Source organism: Podarcis bocagei, assembly GCF_964188305.1.
Source record: "Podarcis bocagei genome assembly, chromosome: 1".
Lineage (NCBI taxonomy): Eukaryota > Metazoa > Chordata > Lepidosauria > Squamata > Lacertidae > Podarcis > Podarcis bocagei.
In genome coordinates this window covers 127,759,309-127,776,270 of record NC_138125.1, presented here as the reverse complement: position 1 = coordinate 127,776,270, position 16,962 = coordinate 127,759,309, and the positions used below count along the sequence as shown (strand labels likewise).

The window sequence follows — 16,962 nt, the reverse complement described above, 5'->3', positions numbered from 1 at the left end:
CTTCCTTCCTTCCTTCCTTCCTTCCTTCCTTCCTTCCTTCCTTCCTTCCTTCCTTCCTTCCTTCCTTCCACTCTCCCTGCAATTTTTACTCTGTTAATGTTGATCTTGCTTTGTGTGCATTAAATAAGAATGGGTTAGTGGTCTCCATCTTACTATAATATTGATTTTAGGTTCCCATAGGTTTATTGAACTGATGGTTCTATTTTATGATAGCTTGTTGACACGCTTTCTAATTGTGTCAAAATGTGATGCTGCGTATTGATATTGGTTGAATGTTTAGGCAGAGGGCCTTCTCGGTAGTGGCGCCCGCCCTGTGGAACGCCCTCCCACCAGATGTCAAAGAGAAAAACAACTACCAAACTTTTAGAAGACATCTGAAGGCAGCCCTGTTTAGGGAAGCTTTTAATGTTTAATAGGTTATTGTATTTTAGTGTTCTGTTGGAAGCCGCCCAGAGTGGCTGGGGAAAGCCAGCCAGATGGGTGGGGTATAAATAAATTATTATTATTATTATTATTATTATTATTATTATTATTATTATTATTATTATTTATTGCGAATCACTTTGGGCCTGCTCCACCTTATAGGGGAAAAACATATATAAACAAACACTGAATTATTGTAACTAAGTAACGGCTGGGTGCCTTGCAATGAAACCAACGCTGTGCACATCCAGCCAAAGACCCGCAGCAGAAGTTCCATTGTGTTCAATAGGGATCCTATAGAGTCTATAGGCATTTGGGAGAAAGCGTCATGTTCGCTGGCAGATTTTGTGCCTCTGACAAACTCACTTCCTTGCCTGTGTATACACTTAGTAGTTCTAAGTGTACTTCTAATTGGTTAATTAACTACTTAAATTGTATGCATACGGCTAATTAATTTGATAAGGCCTAGGCATTCACAAGGGATTTTGGCTTAGTAAAAGAATTTCCAAACTCAGAAGAAAATCTTCACCACCACCCTATTTAATTTTGATATATTTCCCCAAAGGTGTGTTTTTAATTTCTGACAAGCTGGTAAAATTGGGTTTGTCTTTTACTTTTTAAAAATTCAATAATGCGGCACAGGTCTATCTGTACTCCATGTATCTCTTGGGATCTCAGTGTTACTAATTTGTCAGGGTTTTTTCCCTTTTTGTTTATAGGATGGAGATAGTGCCCAAACCTTGGAACAAGTCCTACCTGGCAGCTCGTGCCTATATAAATGAGCATTTGTACGCGATGAATCCCACCATGTTGGCTGTTCTGGATCTCTGGCAGACATCTTTTAAGTAAGCAGGTGTTTTGAATGCACAGATGTTGCACTTCGGTCAATGTAAATGTCATAATAAATAACAATATTAATAATTTTTTATTTATACTCCGCCCTTCCCGGTTCAAAAACCGTGCTCAGGGCGGCTAACAACAAATTTAAAACACTGTAAAACACTTAATTATAAAAGCAGCATAAAATACAGTATAGAAATATGAATAACAATAAAATTCAAAAATCAAAAATCAATTAGATCCCCAGGGCTAGCTGGCTGAATTGGTCCTACTTGGGCCAGCGAGGCGGTCAGGGGAGAATTAGCTTTGGGGTCTCAGAGTGGGTGATCTTCATAAAAGGGGAGGGGGAGGGAAGAGAAGAAAATAAAAGATCAGGCAGAATTCAAATGTGTAAAATGTGTTTACAGATGTGTAAGTAAAAGTTTCCCAAAGTCGGAGAAGCAGAAAAAGATGCTGTGCCTCTGTTGCTTTTCTACTCCTTGTACCCAAGGCCTCGGCCCAGTATACCCGCAGGAGCGTCTCCACTCCCCTTGTTCAGCCTAAGGTCCAGGTCTGAGGGCCTTCTGGTGGTTCCCTCACTGCGAAAAATGAGGTTACAGGGAACCAGGTAGAGGGCCTTCTTGGTAGTGGCACCTGCCCTGTGGAACGCCCTCCAATCAGATGTCAAGGAAATAAAGAACTATCTGACTTTTAGAAGACACCTGAAGGCAGCCCTGTTTAGGGAAGCTTGTAATGTTTGATGTTTTCTTGTGTTTTTAATTTTGTGTTGGGAGCTGCCCAGAGTGGCTGGGGAAACCCAGCCAGATGGACAGGGTATAAATAGATGATGATGATGATGATGATGATGATGATGATGATGATGATGATTAGAGAGCCAGTGTGGTGTAGTGGTTAAGAGCGGTAGTCTCGTAATCTGGGGAACCGGGTTCGCGTCTCCGCTCCTCCACATGCAGCTGCTGGGTGACCTTGGACTAGTCACACTTCTTTGAAGTCTCTCAGCCCCACTCACCTCACAGAGTGTTTGTTGTGGGGGAGGAAGGGAAAGGAGAATGTTAACCGCTTTGAGACTCCTTCAGGTAGTGATAAAGCGGGATACCAAATCCAAACTCTTCTTCTTCTATTATTATTATTATTATTATTATTATTATTATTATTATTATTATTATTATTATTATTTCTTCACAGACCCCTTGCATGTCTCCACTTTTCTCTCTTTTGGGGCTCTCCCCCAAAGCCACCCTTTGTGTAAAGCTTTTGGACTAACCCCTTAGGCTTCACCCTCAAAACAAAATCCTAAGGGTGCAATCCTAGGTCCCACCTACTTATGACACCAGGAGACAACCTCCAAGGCGCTTGGTCTATGCACCACTCACCTGATCATCACTGAGAGCGAGGTCCTTTGGAGGTGTGTTGTTGGTGCCAGCAGCACACTGCTGAAGTCATGTTTGCAAACTGTACCCGCAAATGGACATTTGTCTTCTCTGTGTACAACAGAGGCCCCTAGTCCCGGTCGCAAGTCAACAGGCATGTGCAACTGTCACATCAAAATCTATTGCAGCAGTATTGATCATGCATCCAGGAGCTAGTTTCGGCTTTTCCACGTTACAGTTCTACAATTCCAAGTCTCTGAAAAGCAGCCCAAGGCTACTATAAGCAAATATCATAGTTGAGTAATTGTGCTTCTGGAACTCCACAGCTTGAAAAATAGCTTGCTGGGAGGATAGTGAGCAGAAATATGGCTGGCAGCGAAATGGCTAAGCGCTCTTCCACCCATCACTCAAAATTACAGTGCTCCAAATCTGCTTTAAAAAGACAAACATTTAGTACTTAGTTATGCACATTTCTGCATTAAGTATTTGCCCCTTGGATCTCCTCTTAATTTGAAATACTTCACTTGTGGCTGTTGTAAGGAAGGTAGACAACAAGTTTAAACAAGCAAGATGCCTAAAAGTTTCCGCTTCGTTCACTGTCTATTTTTTTTTTTAAATCCCCTGTTATTTTTCTTATACCATACTTTATTCTGTTGAATATTGTTTACTCATTGCCTCAAACTGCAAAACATGATGATCGCACAAATGACCAGTCTCATCCCATGGTGTTTAGTAATCAGAGGTGCAGCTGCTTAATTTTGAACATCGGCAAGTAATAAAAATAATAAATTCAAAAAGAACTAAAGCTAAACTAATAGCTGAGAATCTTCACCCTGGGCTGTCGGTATGAAGGGAAATAAGACGAAATTTGATTGTTCTCTTGTGGCAGGGCCTCATTCTGACAGCAAGAGCCCTGGAGGAACTAATTGTTGTCAGAGCACATTATCTTTAAAACATTTCTAGAGTTGTGCCTAATTAGAATAAGGTTTCTGTCCTGACAGAGCAAGGTCACAAACGTTACCATTTTTCATTTAAATCAGCTGTTGAGCCAATTCCCAGATGGAATATTTTCATCCCTGAAGCTCAGATTATTTCATTAATAAATATATATTGTGGTAAAAGAAAAGACAAGAAAAAAATTCCTTTAAACTGTTGCTTTGTCATGCTTAGTTTTGTTCTCTTAAGTCACCAGATTGTTACCTTTACCTTTGTTCTCTTAAGTCACCAGATAGTTACCTTTATCGGGGAAGTTTTAATTGAGTTGTTCGTTCTTGCTATGTTTTCAGGCGGCAGAGAAGTACCTGACAGCTCATCAGATAGTTTAATAAATTTTAATTTGACATGTCAGCTAGTCAAAAAAGATAATCTGCAGATATATAATATAATTATCTATAAAGATAATAATAGGCAGCTAATTTTCTTTTAAAGATATGGAATCTGATTAATTTCGTTTTGCACAGGCAAAATTGTTGCTCTGGGAATTATTCTTCAGGATCCAGTGGGTTTGTTCTCCGCCAAATGTAATTGAAAAGTTGAGAATTACTACTTTGTGGTCCTGACATTCTTTGTTTCATTTCCCTCATTAATAAAAGATCAGCAGAGCCAACTATAGGGGGCGGAAGGGGCTTCAACCCCCTCAATATTTGTGGGTAGGGGGCTGAGCCCCCCCAGTATTCTGCCCCCTCAATATGGGGGACAACTCGACACCCCTGTAAATGAATTATATTCCCTGAGCAAAATACCTGTGATTCCTTCCTTCCTTCCTTCCTTCCTTTCTGAAATCACACATATTTTTATGTTTTATGTACAGAATTGCCCGAGACAATAATGATTTACAAATATAGGAGACCATTCATGTTGTCCAATTACAAGTTTCCCCTTCTACTTGGCTGATTTAAGTAGATTCTACTTAAAGAACATATTTGTTCCTGTGGAATAAGAGAAAAAATGTGTTTGGACCATGTTGTCTTCTTTTGCACTTGGTATAAGCAGCCCAGGGAGTGGCTCATTCTTGATTTATTAAAAACTTTACCCAGGAGAGCCAATGAAATTTGAGTTTTTAGTGTTTTTCCTATCCCATGCACCAAATAGGAGGCAAATGGTGAAGTAAATTTTCTGTTGTCTTCCCTTTGAGTCTTATATTTTCTTATTATGTTAATTACCATGTGTGTTATCAACTTTTATTGAAGATATGTGATTACTTTTATTTGAATCCAGATGCCTTTAAAAGAATTCATAAGAATTTTGAAGCCGTCTAGATTCAAATCGAGAGACATACTGTTTCAAGTCAGAAGACGCGTGCTACAATCTGGATTGTACATAAATTGTAATCTGTTTTCATATTTAATTACTTGAAAATGTAAACAGAAAAAGCAATCGCAGTCCATAGTATAAAGGCAGTATACTTCTCCTACAGCCCCTGGGGACCCATAGGATTACACAGTAACTGCCTTTATACTATGAACTACTTTATACTATATACACTGAAGTTGTTTATACTGAAGTTTAAAGCTATAAACACCAGAGGCAAGTGACTTGGGAAAAGGTGTTTACCAGATTGTTTTCATGACTCCTACAGAGATTTGCGCTTATTTGATAAAGAAGCATTTCATAATCGTTCGGAATCGATGGAGCTCTCATTCTTCCAGAACATAGTTGTGAGGCATATGGAAGCTACCAAAGACGCTCTTTTTAAAAAGTAAGACCAAAGCGTATTCTGTGAATAATGTGCCTCAGGTTTAAGGGCTGGCCGCAACTCCTTTTTCGATTGCTTGTTCAGGGATGGAGTTTGCTGTCATACTTGAAATGCTGTTTTTGATATGAATACTATAGAACTGCCTAGAGGTATGTATACTGTACGTGTACATCAGCCTGTCACTACTCTTGTGTATTCAAATGGAATTAATTCTGCTCTTTGTTTTAATTTTAATTTCCTGTTAATCTGCAATGATATTATTTTGTGGGGGAGGGTGGGTGGGCTTGCAGTGGTTTTTTCCATGGAAGAGCCCACCATATTTCGTTTGTTGGGAAAGATTATTCTCTTAGCCAGCGTGTTTATTGTCATTAGGAGTGCTGTGCGGAATGTGGCTGTATGACTGTACAGTCGTACCTTGCAAGTCGAACAGCCTAGTTCTTGAACATTTTGGCTCCCGTATGATCGAAACCCAGAAGTGAGTGTTCTGGTTTTTGAACATTCTTTTGGAAGCTGATCGTCTGACGGGGCTTCTGCAGCTTCCGATTGGCTGCAGGAGCTTCCTGCAGCCAATCAGAAGCTCCAATTTGATTTTGGAACATTTTGGCTTCCGGAACGGATTCTGTTCGACTCCCAAGGTATTGGGATCCTATTGGCTAGTGCCCATGACATCACTGATGTCAAGCAGCTCACATCTATTTGATGCTTCATACTGTATTGTCTGGTTGTGCAAGACAGGACGTTTGAACCCTTAGGAGAACATGGGAAACCTGTTGAGGGGACGTTATAAAAGAGAATGCTTCTGCGTGGCCTGCGGTGCCGCAGATAAGATGGGAAGTTCTTGTTTTTCTTTTAGTGGGGAAAAAAAGGTCATACTGACAGAAACAATTTAGTCAACAAAACCAAAAATAGTGTTAAAAGGTGTGTTCAGGTGAGATTCACTTTAAACATTTCCTTTTCCTTTCAGGTGGTTTCCAGAAGTGCAGAATATCTATTACCAAGGCAATAAGCGAAAGCAAGTGCCTACAAATGCCAGCAGTGCTAAATTAGAGGCCTTCTTCAACTGTGCTGCTACTTTAATGACCCAGCAACTTCAAAGTTTAGCTTTGGTTTCAATGCAGGATTTTACAGATTTAATTGTAGCCCCTCCAGTAAGTAAGATTCCCCGGCTGGACTATGAACTTGTCTATACATGCCCCATGTTTCAGTGTGCTTCTTTACGAATATATTTTCTAGGAAGATAGATATAGATATAGATATAGATATAGATATAGATATAGATATAGATATAGATATAGATATAGATATAGATATAGATATAGATATAGATATAGGGATACAGTGGTACCTCGGGTTAAGTACTTAATTTGTTCCGGAAGTCCGTTCTGAACCTGAAACACCACTTTAGCTAATGGGGCCTCCCGCTGCCTCTGCCGCGCCGCCAGAGCACAATTTCTGTTCTCATCCTGAAGCAAAGTTCTTAACCCGAGGTACTATTTCTGGGTTAGCAGAGTCTGTAACCTGAAGCGTCTGTAACCTAAAGCATCTATAACCTGAGGTACCACTCTATCTGCAAAAGGCTGTGAAAATCAGGCATTTTTTTGGGCTTTTGATACACAAAGGAACACCGCTGTAGCTTGGCTAACGTGACTTATGCTCAGCTAGTGATTGCGAGTCTTGAATATTCAAGGGGAAAGGGTGAATTCAGACACGTGAAATTATTATTAATGCACTGATACTTTGCCTAGCAGGGGAGATACCATGATTGCGAAGATTGTGATTAATGTACTGATTGCAATTATCTTTGAAATTTGAAAGTCAGGGTGGAACAGGTGTCAATAGTTATCAACATGATGAGTCAACTCAATATTGCCTCTCATTGGCCTGCTTTGCATGTAACGGCATGTCGTAGTTTTAGCATTATGCAGTGAGCCTCAGTAAGCCTTGGAGAATACTAAATTGGATGGACCAATGGCCTGGCTCAGTGTAAGGTGGCCTCATTCCTTCATATCTTGATCATGACTCAGGGACTTTTATGTTTCTTGTGAACAGATAAGAGACATCTGTACCTAAGTCATTGCAAAACGAAACAGAAGCCATTGTTTCAGCCCTGAAAACTTGACGTTTCTTTAAGAAGGGACAAGTGTCTGAAGAGTCCAAGAATGCCACAACCCATCCCCAAATAATAATAATAATAATAATAATAATAATAAATAATAATAATAATAATAATAATAATAATAATAATAATAATAATAATAATAAAGTGCTATTTTTCTGGGAAAAGAGGTGCCGGAACTCACCATGAAAATCTCCCTTGTTCTCTTAAAATGGCAATGGCATCCACCTGAGATGTTCTGGAACTGAGTTCTTGCGAGTTCCAGCTGAAAAAAGCAATAATAATAATTCAATTTATTTTATCAAAATTTATCCAATTTTTTATCAAAAGATCCCAGGGCGGTGAACAACATTAAAAACACATTACAGAACATCAACAATAGAAACATTATAAAAACATAATAGGAAGCATAAAGGTAAAGGTAAAAGACCCCTGACAGTTAAGTCCAGTCGCGAACGACTCTGGGGTTGCGGCGCTCATCTCGCTTTACTGGCCGAGGGAGCCGATGTTTGTCCACAGACAGTTTTTCTGGGTCATGTGGCCAGCATGGCATGACTAAGCTGCTTCTGAAAAAACCAGAGCAGTGCACGGAAACGCCATTTACCTTCCTGCCGGAGTGGTACCTATTTATCTACTTGCACTTTGACGTGCTTTCAAACTGCTGGGTTGGCAGGAGCAGGGACCGAGCAACGGGAGCTCACCCCGTTGCGGGGATTCGAACCACTGACCTTCTGATTGGCAAGTCCTGGGCTCTGTGGTTTAACCCACAGCGCCACCCGCGTCCCTGATAAGAAGCACATTGACAGCTTAATTAAAAAGAAAATTAGTCATCATAATAACAGTCCTCTCCTCCACACTTTCACAGGCTGTAGATTATTGTATAGCCCTAGGCCTGGGTAAAGGGGAATGTTTTTGCCTAGCACCTAAAGACATGCAATGATGGCACTAGGCAAGTCTCTCTGGAGAGAGCATTCCACAGTCGGGGAACCACCACAGAAAAAGGCCTATTCTCTTGTTGCCACCCTCTGAACCTCTCTGGGACAGGGGGCAGAGACAAGGGCCTCAGATGACAAGCGCAGGGTTGGAGTCATAATACATTGAGCCTGATTGCTTTCTCTTCTGTATGCTAGCTAATGCATTTAGTTCCTTTTCGGCAGAAATCTCATCGAGCCTATGAACACTCGGGATTTATAATAAGGCTGATCCTTGAAAATGAGAATGTTAAGTTTGAGCCTACATTTTCTGACTATGAAGTCATATTTCTGAATATTTATTCAGTTATGGTGAAAGCTGTTAACCTGCTGCCCAGAGTGGAGACCAAGCTTTATTCAAAGTGGGTAAGCAATTCTCTAATAACATAGTTTGTTGCTTTTCTGCCAGCCTTGAGCTAAAAAACTGAACTATACCTTGTGAGCTATAGATCTGAACTGTTACTTCCCTGGAAGTAAGCTCTGTTGACATCGGAGGGGATGATTTCTCAGTAACATTCTCCTAAAGGCAGCCCTGTTTAGGGAAATTTTAAATGTTTGATGTTTTATTGTGTTTTTAATATGTTGTTGGGAGCCACCCAGGGCAGGGTATAAATAAATAATAATAATAATAATAATAATAATAATAATAATAATAATAATAATAATAATAATATCTGACCTGCTGACATAGCACATCTTCTGCTAGGTCACAAATCTATTCAGCTGGTACATCTTCAGTATAGGATTGCTCCTGTATAACTTGATAAAATATTGCACGCTCAATTTTTCTATTAATAAAAAAGCAAAGCAAAATGCTAAAAGTAAGAGAAACTATGCATATATCTTGTTTTGAAAGCCTGAAAGCAAGACCAGATCCTTGAACTTGAGACCCGTAATCCTGGATGAAATTTTGGAAGCGCATAAGAAGAAGGTGAGAGATGAGATTGCCAAGCAGAGTGTGGCGCCTATCGAGCACCTCAAACTCTACGACAAATACCACGATTTGATAAACAAACAAGCAGATCGGGACATCGATCAGTTCCTTTCGGAGGAGCACACGTATGACGAAATAACAGGAGCGATTGCCCAGTATCAAAACCTCCGGGATGAAATTCAGTACAATTCTAGAAAGGTAATGCATGAATGGAAGTGGGCTGGGCAGTTTCATTTAGTGTTCTCCAGGACATGGGTGGCGCTGTGGTCTAAATCACTGAGCCTCTTGGGCTTGTAGATCAGAAGGTTGGAAGTTCGAATCCTCGTGACAGGGTGAGCTCCCGTTGCTCGGTCCCAGCTCCTGCCAACCTAGCAGTTCGAAAGCACACCAGTGCAAGTAGATAAATAGGTACCACTGCGGTGGGAAGATAAACGGCATTTCCGTGCACTCCAGTTTCTGTCACGGTGTTCCATTGCACCGGAAGCGGTCTAGTCATTTTGGCCACATGATCTGGAAAGCTGTCTGTGGACAAACGCCGGCTCCCTTGGCCTGAAAGCGAGATGAGCGCCGCAACCCCATAGCCGCCTTTAACTGGACTTAACCGTCCAGGGGTCCTTTACCTTTTACCTTTTTAGCCTCTCCAGGATGTTTAGAAAGAAAAAATGCAAATGGTCAGCAGGATTAGCTGTGGTTCTCTGTAATTTTTTTTTTTTGGGGGGGGATTATTGCTTTCTGTGATTAACAAATTTCTCACCCATATTTGTGCTGCAGGTTATTCGTCTGGGAATGTTTGAGTTGCACTGTGATGAACTGATTAGAACGCTGACAAAACGAGCTGATGCTATTTGTTCCAAAATCATTGCCAAAATGTTCAAAGACCATCAGGATCTAAATACGAAGTAAGAGTAATATCTTTTTTTTAAAAAAAGTACAATCAACGGTGGCCCTGATCCAAGTCTAATAGGGGGCACCTAATTTGTAACAGCTGATGGCTGCAGTTTAGGATCTGGATCTGTAACCACGTGAAAAGGTGTACCCAGTATAAGTTTGGGCAACTTTTTTCCAGCCTTCCAGGTCTGTGGGCCAGTGGTGGATGTGGCCAGAGGGTAAGGTGGGTGGGTCAATGGACGTAACTCTTTCCTTTGTGCAATTAGCTACACGGCACCCATGCAAAAATCTGAGGTTTTTGCTCCTCAGCAAAGTGGCATCATCAGAGTTCAAGGATGCATCCCAGCCAGGCAAAAAACATAGAGTTGTAGAGAGTTGGAAGGGACCCTGCAGGAGAAGATGGAATGGTCACATTTAGCCGTGAGCCTGAGGCTCCTCAGTTCTGATGCAGTCGATTCAATTGGGCCTGTTTGAGAATGCCATGTGGATGGGAATGCCTGTGTCCAAAAGCACGTCTTCATCAGCCTTGGTTGTGCACTTGGAAGGCTGCAGTGGCGTAGCGTGGGTTGTCAGCACCCGGGGCAAGGCAAGTAATTTGCGCCCCCTAACCCATGGATTTGCGTCCCCTAACCCGTGGATTTGCGCCCCCTAACCCCCAGATGTTGCGCCCGGTGCGGCCGACCCCCCCCCCTGCACCCCCCCCACGCTACGCCACTGGAAGGCTGTTTACATGTGTGAATCTCCCCTTCTTGGATCAGGACATGTTCTTTTTAAAAGATGCTCTGTTCTCGCTGCCCTACATGTTCTCATGCCACTACGCACCTCACTCAAGTTATCACTCAATTATAATTGAGCGGGCGTTGTTTCTTGATAGGTTTGGCAGTTCTGAGCAAAGGATTGGGCCTTATCGTATGGTCCCTGTTCCCAGTAAAGCGACAGTTTTCTCTTCCGCAGCACAACTCTGCCTGCCCTCTCTCTGACGCTGCCTGATTGTGGAATTGTTTTATAAAAGACATTCAGAATGGGGAGGGCGTAGGTCTTCCCTTCTCCTCTGTTGTAGAAGGATGCTTAAGTCAAGATGGAAGGTAGACTTGGATCTCTTGGTAGATTTGAATTAGATAGGTGATAATTACTGGCTTCTGATTGCTTTAGAATGAAGACAACAAAATTACTCGTCCACATTTTACTGCTGAGACGAAGAAAGCTGGTTGGAGGGGGGAGCTAACCTGGAGTGGATTTTTGTGCAAAAGCCCTGGGGGCAGAATGAACCCAGGGCTCCAAATTCTTCTATATGATACGATAATCTTTATTGTCATTGTCCCATACAGAACAACGAAATTGAAAAAAATCTACACCAGACATTCAGAAACCAACAAGCCTGCTATCCCAACTATCCCAGCCTGGTTAGCCTCTAAAAACTCTGATACCCCATAATTGAATACAATATACTCACATAGAGATTACCTTACACTGCGTTTAAAACCAAGATAGCATTTGAATAGAAACTGTTTCTCAGGCGGCTAGTCCTAGTCTTTATAACCCTGTACCTTCTTCCAGAAGGCAGAAGCTGAAAGAGATCATTTCCGGGGTGCGCACTATCCTGCACTATCTCTGCAGCTTTCTTATGGCACCTGGAAGCATAGATTTGATCCAAGGTGGGATGAGTGCACCCAATTATTCTCTCCGCAGTCTTTACAACCTTGGACAGCATTGTTTTTTCTCTGACCGTGCAGCTCTCAAACCACACACACAGACCATAAGTTAATACACTCTCCACAGTACAATGGCAAAATGCCATCAACAGGTCCTTTGAGAGATTATTTTTCCGGAGGATTCTGGGTGGTGGATCTCGGAGTTCTAGGAAGCCTGAAGTCTGCTCATCGCTGAGACCGAAAGGCACTGCGTCACTGGAGTGTGAAAAGGATTGCTTTCTCAAATCTGTTGCATGTATGTTTCTGTCTATCTACCCATCTATCTAATTTGCTTTTCCAACTCCAGGCTGTGTGAAGAGTTTGAAAAGATAGCAGAGAAGGCCCTTTCCACTCCATCAAATACACACGAACTAATGGAATTTAAGGTATGCATTTCTCTTTACAAGGAAATAAATTTACTTTAAAAAAACTGAAAACAAAAGGTTATCTCAATTCTAAGAACCCACACAGGCTACACAAAAGTACCACCCAGGACAAGTGACCCCCCCCTCCATGTTTCCTTCCTTTTTGGCTTAACAAATTTTTATAAAGCACACTTTAATGACTCTATTTGGAATTCCTTTCGCCATATCTAAGCAAACCTAATTCTGTCTTGGAGTGTGGCTGTACTTTATGTTTAAAAATAAATAAATTAATAAATACTAAAGGTAAAGGGACCGCTGACCATTAGGTCCAGTTGTGGCCGACTCTGGGGTTGCGACGTTCATCTCGCTTTACTGGCCGAGGGAGCCGGCGTACAGCTTCCGGGTCATGTGGCCAGCATGACTACGCCACTTCTGGTGAACCAGAGCAATGCGTGGAAACACCGTTTACATTCCCGCCGGAGCGGTACCTATTTATCTCCTTGCACTTTGATGTGCTTTTGAACTGCTAGGTTGGCAGGAGCTGGGACCGAGCAATGGGAGCTCACCCCGTTGCGGGGATTCGAACCGCCGACCTTCTGATTGGCAAGTCCTAGGCTCTGTGGTTTAACCCACAGCGCCACCTGGGTCCCTGAATAAATACTAGTGGTCCATTAAAATGCAATACAGTGGTACCTCAGGTTAAGAACTTAATTCGTTCAGGAGGTCTGTTCTTAACCTGAAACTGTTCTTAACCTGAGGTACCACTTTAGCTAATGGGGCCTCCCGATGCCGCCACACGATTTCTGTTCTCATCCTGAAGCAAAGTACTTAACCCAAGGTACTATTTCTGGGTTAGCAGAGTCTGTAACCTGAAGCATCTGTAACCTGAGGTACCACTGTAAATGATTTTTTTTCAGGTTGAAAGAGTGCTAAAACATGTTTGCCACCAAGATCATGAATCGGTTGTTGTTTCTTCCCCCACTAGGCCTATATCGAGAAAGTGGAAACAGTTGACATGCTGGAGATGGAGCAGAGATTAATTGACTCTAAAAACTGCCTTGCGTTCCTGATAGAGTGTACAAATCTTTCGCCTGTAGATATTCGACTGAACAACAGTGTCTTTCAGTGGTATGGGCGAATGGGGGAGATTTTTGAAGAACACAGAAAGATCATTAAGGAGAAAACAGAACAATTTCAAGAAGGGCTTAAAGTAAGCGTTCAGTTCTTCTTTTTTAAAGGTACAGTGGTACCTCGGGTTAAGAACTTAATTCGTTCTTAATTCTAAAACTGTTCTTAACCTGAGGTACCACTAATGGGGCCTCCCGCTGCCTCCGCCGCGTGATTTCTGTTCTCATCCTGAGGTAAAGTTCTTAACCCGAGGTACTACTTCTGGGGTAGCGGACTCTGTAACCTGAAGTGTCTGTAACCTGAAGTGTCTGTAACCTGAGGTACCACTGTACTTGGTTTACTGGGATAATACTGTGGATTGCTGTGTTGATAGTGCTTATTTTAAAGCAAGTGGATATCAGTTAACTTGCTCAAGGCAAGTGCCAATTTGGGCTTTACTCCTTTTAATAGTGTGATCTTGTTATGTTCTCACCCTGGGTCAGCAGGGGGATACTGTAGATAGTTATGCAAATGAAGGATCAAAAGTGACGTTCAGTGATTGGATAGTTTTAGAAAGTTGCTACAGTAACATTGTACTGGAGCTCTATATAAGCAGGCTGACCGAGCCCTTCAGTTCAGTTCTGTTGTGGCCTCTGAATAAAGAAGAGCTGTTTGAAGAATCACTGTGTTGCCTGATATGTTCACCCACAACTTAACATATCTGACCTACCGAAATCCCAGCAGTAAAGTATTTCCGCCCTGATCTATCCAGCAAATGGGGATGGTATACAGAAACATTTGCCCTTCCTTGGAGGTTTTTAAGCAGAGGTTGGATGGCCATCTGCCACGGATGATTTCATTGAGATTCTTGCATTGCAGGGGGTTGGACTAGATGACACTTGGGGTCCCTTCCAACTCCACATTTCTGTGGTTCTGTGCTTCTACAGCTGGGCTGGGGCCTTAACCTGTTAGCTCACAAAGCATCCCGACCTACCGTATTTTTCGCCCTATAGGACGCACTTTTTCCCCTCCAAAAATGAAGGGGAAATGTGTGTGCGTCCTATGGGGCGAATGCAGGCTTTCCCGGGCTTCCTGCTGCTCTGCGCCACCCTCCCGATCCCGGCGCGAAGCCACGCGGGGCTCAGGAGAGTGGCGCGGAGCTGCCTGAGCTCCAGGGCTTCCTGCAGCTCTGCGCCACCCTCCCGATCCCGGCGCAAAGCCGCGCGGGGCTCTGGAGGGTGGCGCGGAGCTGCCTGCGCTCCAGGGCTTCTTGCAGCTCTGCGCCACCCTCTGGATCCTGGCGCGAAGCCAAGCGGGGCTCCGGAGGGTAGCACAGAGCTGCCTGCATTCCGAAGCCTGGTGCGCGCTGAAGAGCGCCCCCGGGCTTCGCGCACCTCTCTGCAAGCCTGGGGAGACCGGCGCAGCTCCCTAGGCTTGCAGATAGCAGGCTGTTCTGGGGGCTGGGGTCGGGGGAAGCTCGGGCTTCCCCCGCGCCTGCCCCGTGCCTGGGGAGGGGAAATTTTTTTTTTCTTTATCCCCCCCCCCAAAAAAAAATTAGGTGCGTCCTATGGGGCGGTGCGTCCTATGGGGCGAAAAATATGGTACCTTTTAAAATATAAGTCATAATCCTAAAGGTTTTATGTGTAATAGTTCCATGGGAAATAGTTACATTGATTGCTTTGTGGCAGGCACCCTCAAACTTGGCCCTCCAGATGTTTTGGGACTACAACTCCCACCATCCCTAGCTAACAGGATCAGTGGTCAAGGATGATGGGAGTTGTAGTCCCAAAACACCTGGAGGGCCGAGTTTGGGGATGCCTGCTTAATAGGCTTTATGGCTAGGCTGTTTAAAACCTTGGCTCTCACTTGCATTACAGTACTGATCTTCTCTACTTTTTATTTCTTGTAGTAGTAGTAGTAGTAGTAGTAGTAGTAGTAGTAGTAATAATAATAATAATAATAATAATAATAATAATAATAATTTATACCCCGCCCATCTGGCTGGGCTTCCCCAGCCACTCTGGGTGGCTTCCAAAAAAATATTAAAATACTGTAATACATCAAACATGAAAAGCTTCCCTAAACAAGGAAACCCAGTGCAAACCCAGTGACAAAAAGGCATACTAAATATGTACAAATAAACTTCTGCCCTCGTATTCTAATACTATATGATGTGCATGCACACCTCTGTCTCTGTCTCATATCTGCAACTTTTTATTAGATGCGCTGCGAAAGATTTGTCGAGGAGCTGGAGAGTTATGCTAAGCAAGTTGAAGAATTTTATTCTTACGGGGACCTTCAGGAAATCAACCGGTACCTGAAAAAAGCCCAGGCGTTGAATACAAAGCTAGATGCAGCTGCTGATAAGGTAAGGCTTTGGGTTTGTCTTCATAGAGGATGGTAGCTTTTAGCTCAATGGCAGACCATACAGAAGGTCTCAGATTCAATTCTGGCAAATGCGGGCTGCCAGGCCTCCTCATTTTGTCTGCGAGGTCGTTTTTGGGAATCCACGGCTACCTGCAATATACCTGACAACGTCGATGTCAGGTTTGTTGAAGTCAGAGTAGTGAAAACTTCCAAAAATGTTCGGAAACCAAGGTGCGGTTTCCGATTGGCTGCAGGAGCTTCCTGCACTCAATCGGAAGCCGTGTTGGATGTTCAGCTTCCAAAAAACGTTCGCAAACCAGAACACTCACTTCCGGGTTTGCGGCATTCGGGAGCCAAAACGTACAAGTGCCAAAGCGTTTGACAACCAAGGTACAACTGTATATATACATTTTTGTTTTTCAAATATTTACAGACAAAAACACAAATCACAAACATTTCTAATATACATATACCGTATTTTTCGCTCTATAACACGCACCCGACCACAACACGCACATAGTTTTTAGAGGAGGAAAATCCGTAGGCATGCCACCCGTAGGCATTCCCTCCATAACACGCACAGACATTTCCCCTTACTTTCTAGGAGGAAAAAAGTGAGTGTTATGGTGCAAAAAATACGGTATTTGATTTCCTCCCCTCCCCTTTTGTGGTTTCTTTTTCATTTTAATTTTCATACTGCATTTTCCACATTACCCCATCTTTAGTTTATTCTTTACCTTCTCTTAATGATATGTTCAACAGCTTGTTTTACGTTAATCCTGCTAATGAGCTTATTTGCATACGTGAGTTTTTCAAATAATTCCACAAATTTTCCCCAATCTTTAATAAAAAACCCTCTTCTTCTTGGTTTCTTATTACATCCGTTTATCTTGCCATTTTGGCATAATCCATTAATTTAATTAGCCACTCTTCCTTGCTTTGTACTACATCTTCTTTCCATCTCGGGGCAGAAACCATCAGATGTCAAGGAAATATACAACTGACTTTTAGAAGACATTTTAAAGCAGCCCTCTTTAGGGAAGTTTTTAATGTTTGATCTTTTATTGTGTTTTTAATGTTCTGTTGGGAGCCGCCCAGAGTGGCTGGGGAAACCCAGCTAGACGGGTGGGTTATTATTATTATTAATAGTAATAATAATAATAATAATAATAATAATAATAATAATAATAATAAT

The 16,962-nt window shown here is 42.4% G+C and overlaps 1 protein-coding gene across 1 annotated transcript in view; it reads left to right on the top strand.

Annotated features, from left to right (window-relative positions):
- DNAH7 (dynein axonemal heavy chain 7) overlaps positions 1-16,962 on the top strand; it is a 160,739-nt gene that overhangs the window by 18,356 nt on the left and 125,421 nt on the right. The window contains exons 8-16 of the mRNA XM_081189234.1: positions 1,143-1,268; positions 5,212-5,331; positions 6,293-6,476; positions 8,602-8,781; positions 9,272-9,547; positions 10,121-10,248; positions 12,236-12,314; positions 13,279-13,503; positions 15,622-15,768. Of these exons, the coding sequence (XP_081045360.1) occupies positions 1,143-1,268; positions 5,212-5,331; positions 6,293-6,476; positions 8,602-8,781; positions 9,272-9,547; positions 10,121-10,248; positions 12,236-12,314; positions 13,279-13,503; positions 15,622-15,768 (1,465 nt within the window). The remainder of the gene's footprint in view (positions 1-1,142; positions 1,269-5,211; positions 5,332-6,292; positions 6,477-8,601; positions 8,782-9,271; positions 9,548-10,120; positions 10,249-12,235; positions 12,315-13,278; positions 13,504-15,621; positions 15,769-16,962) is intronic.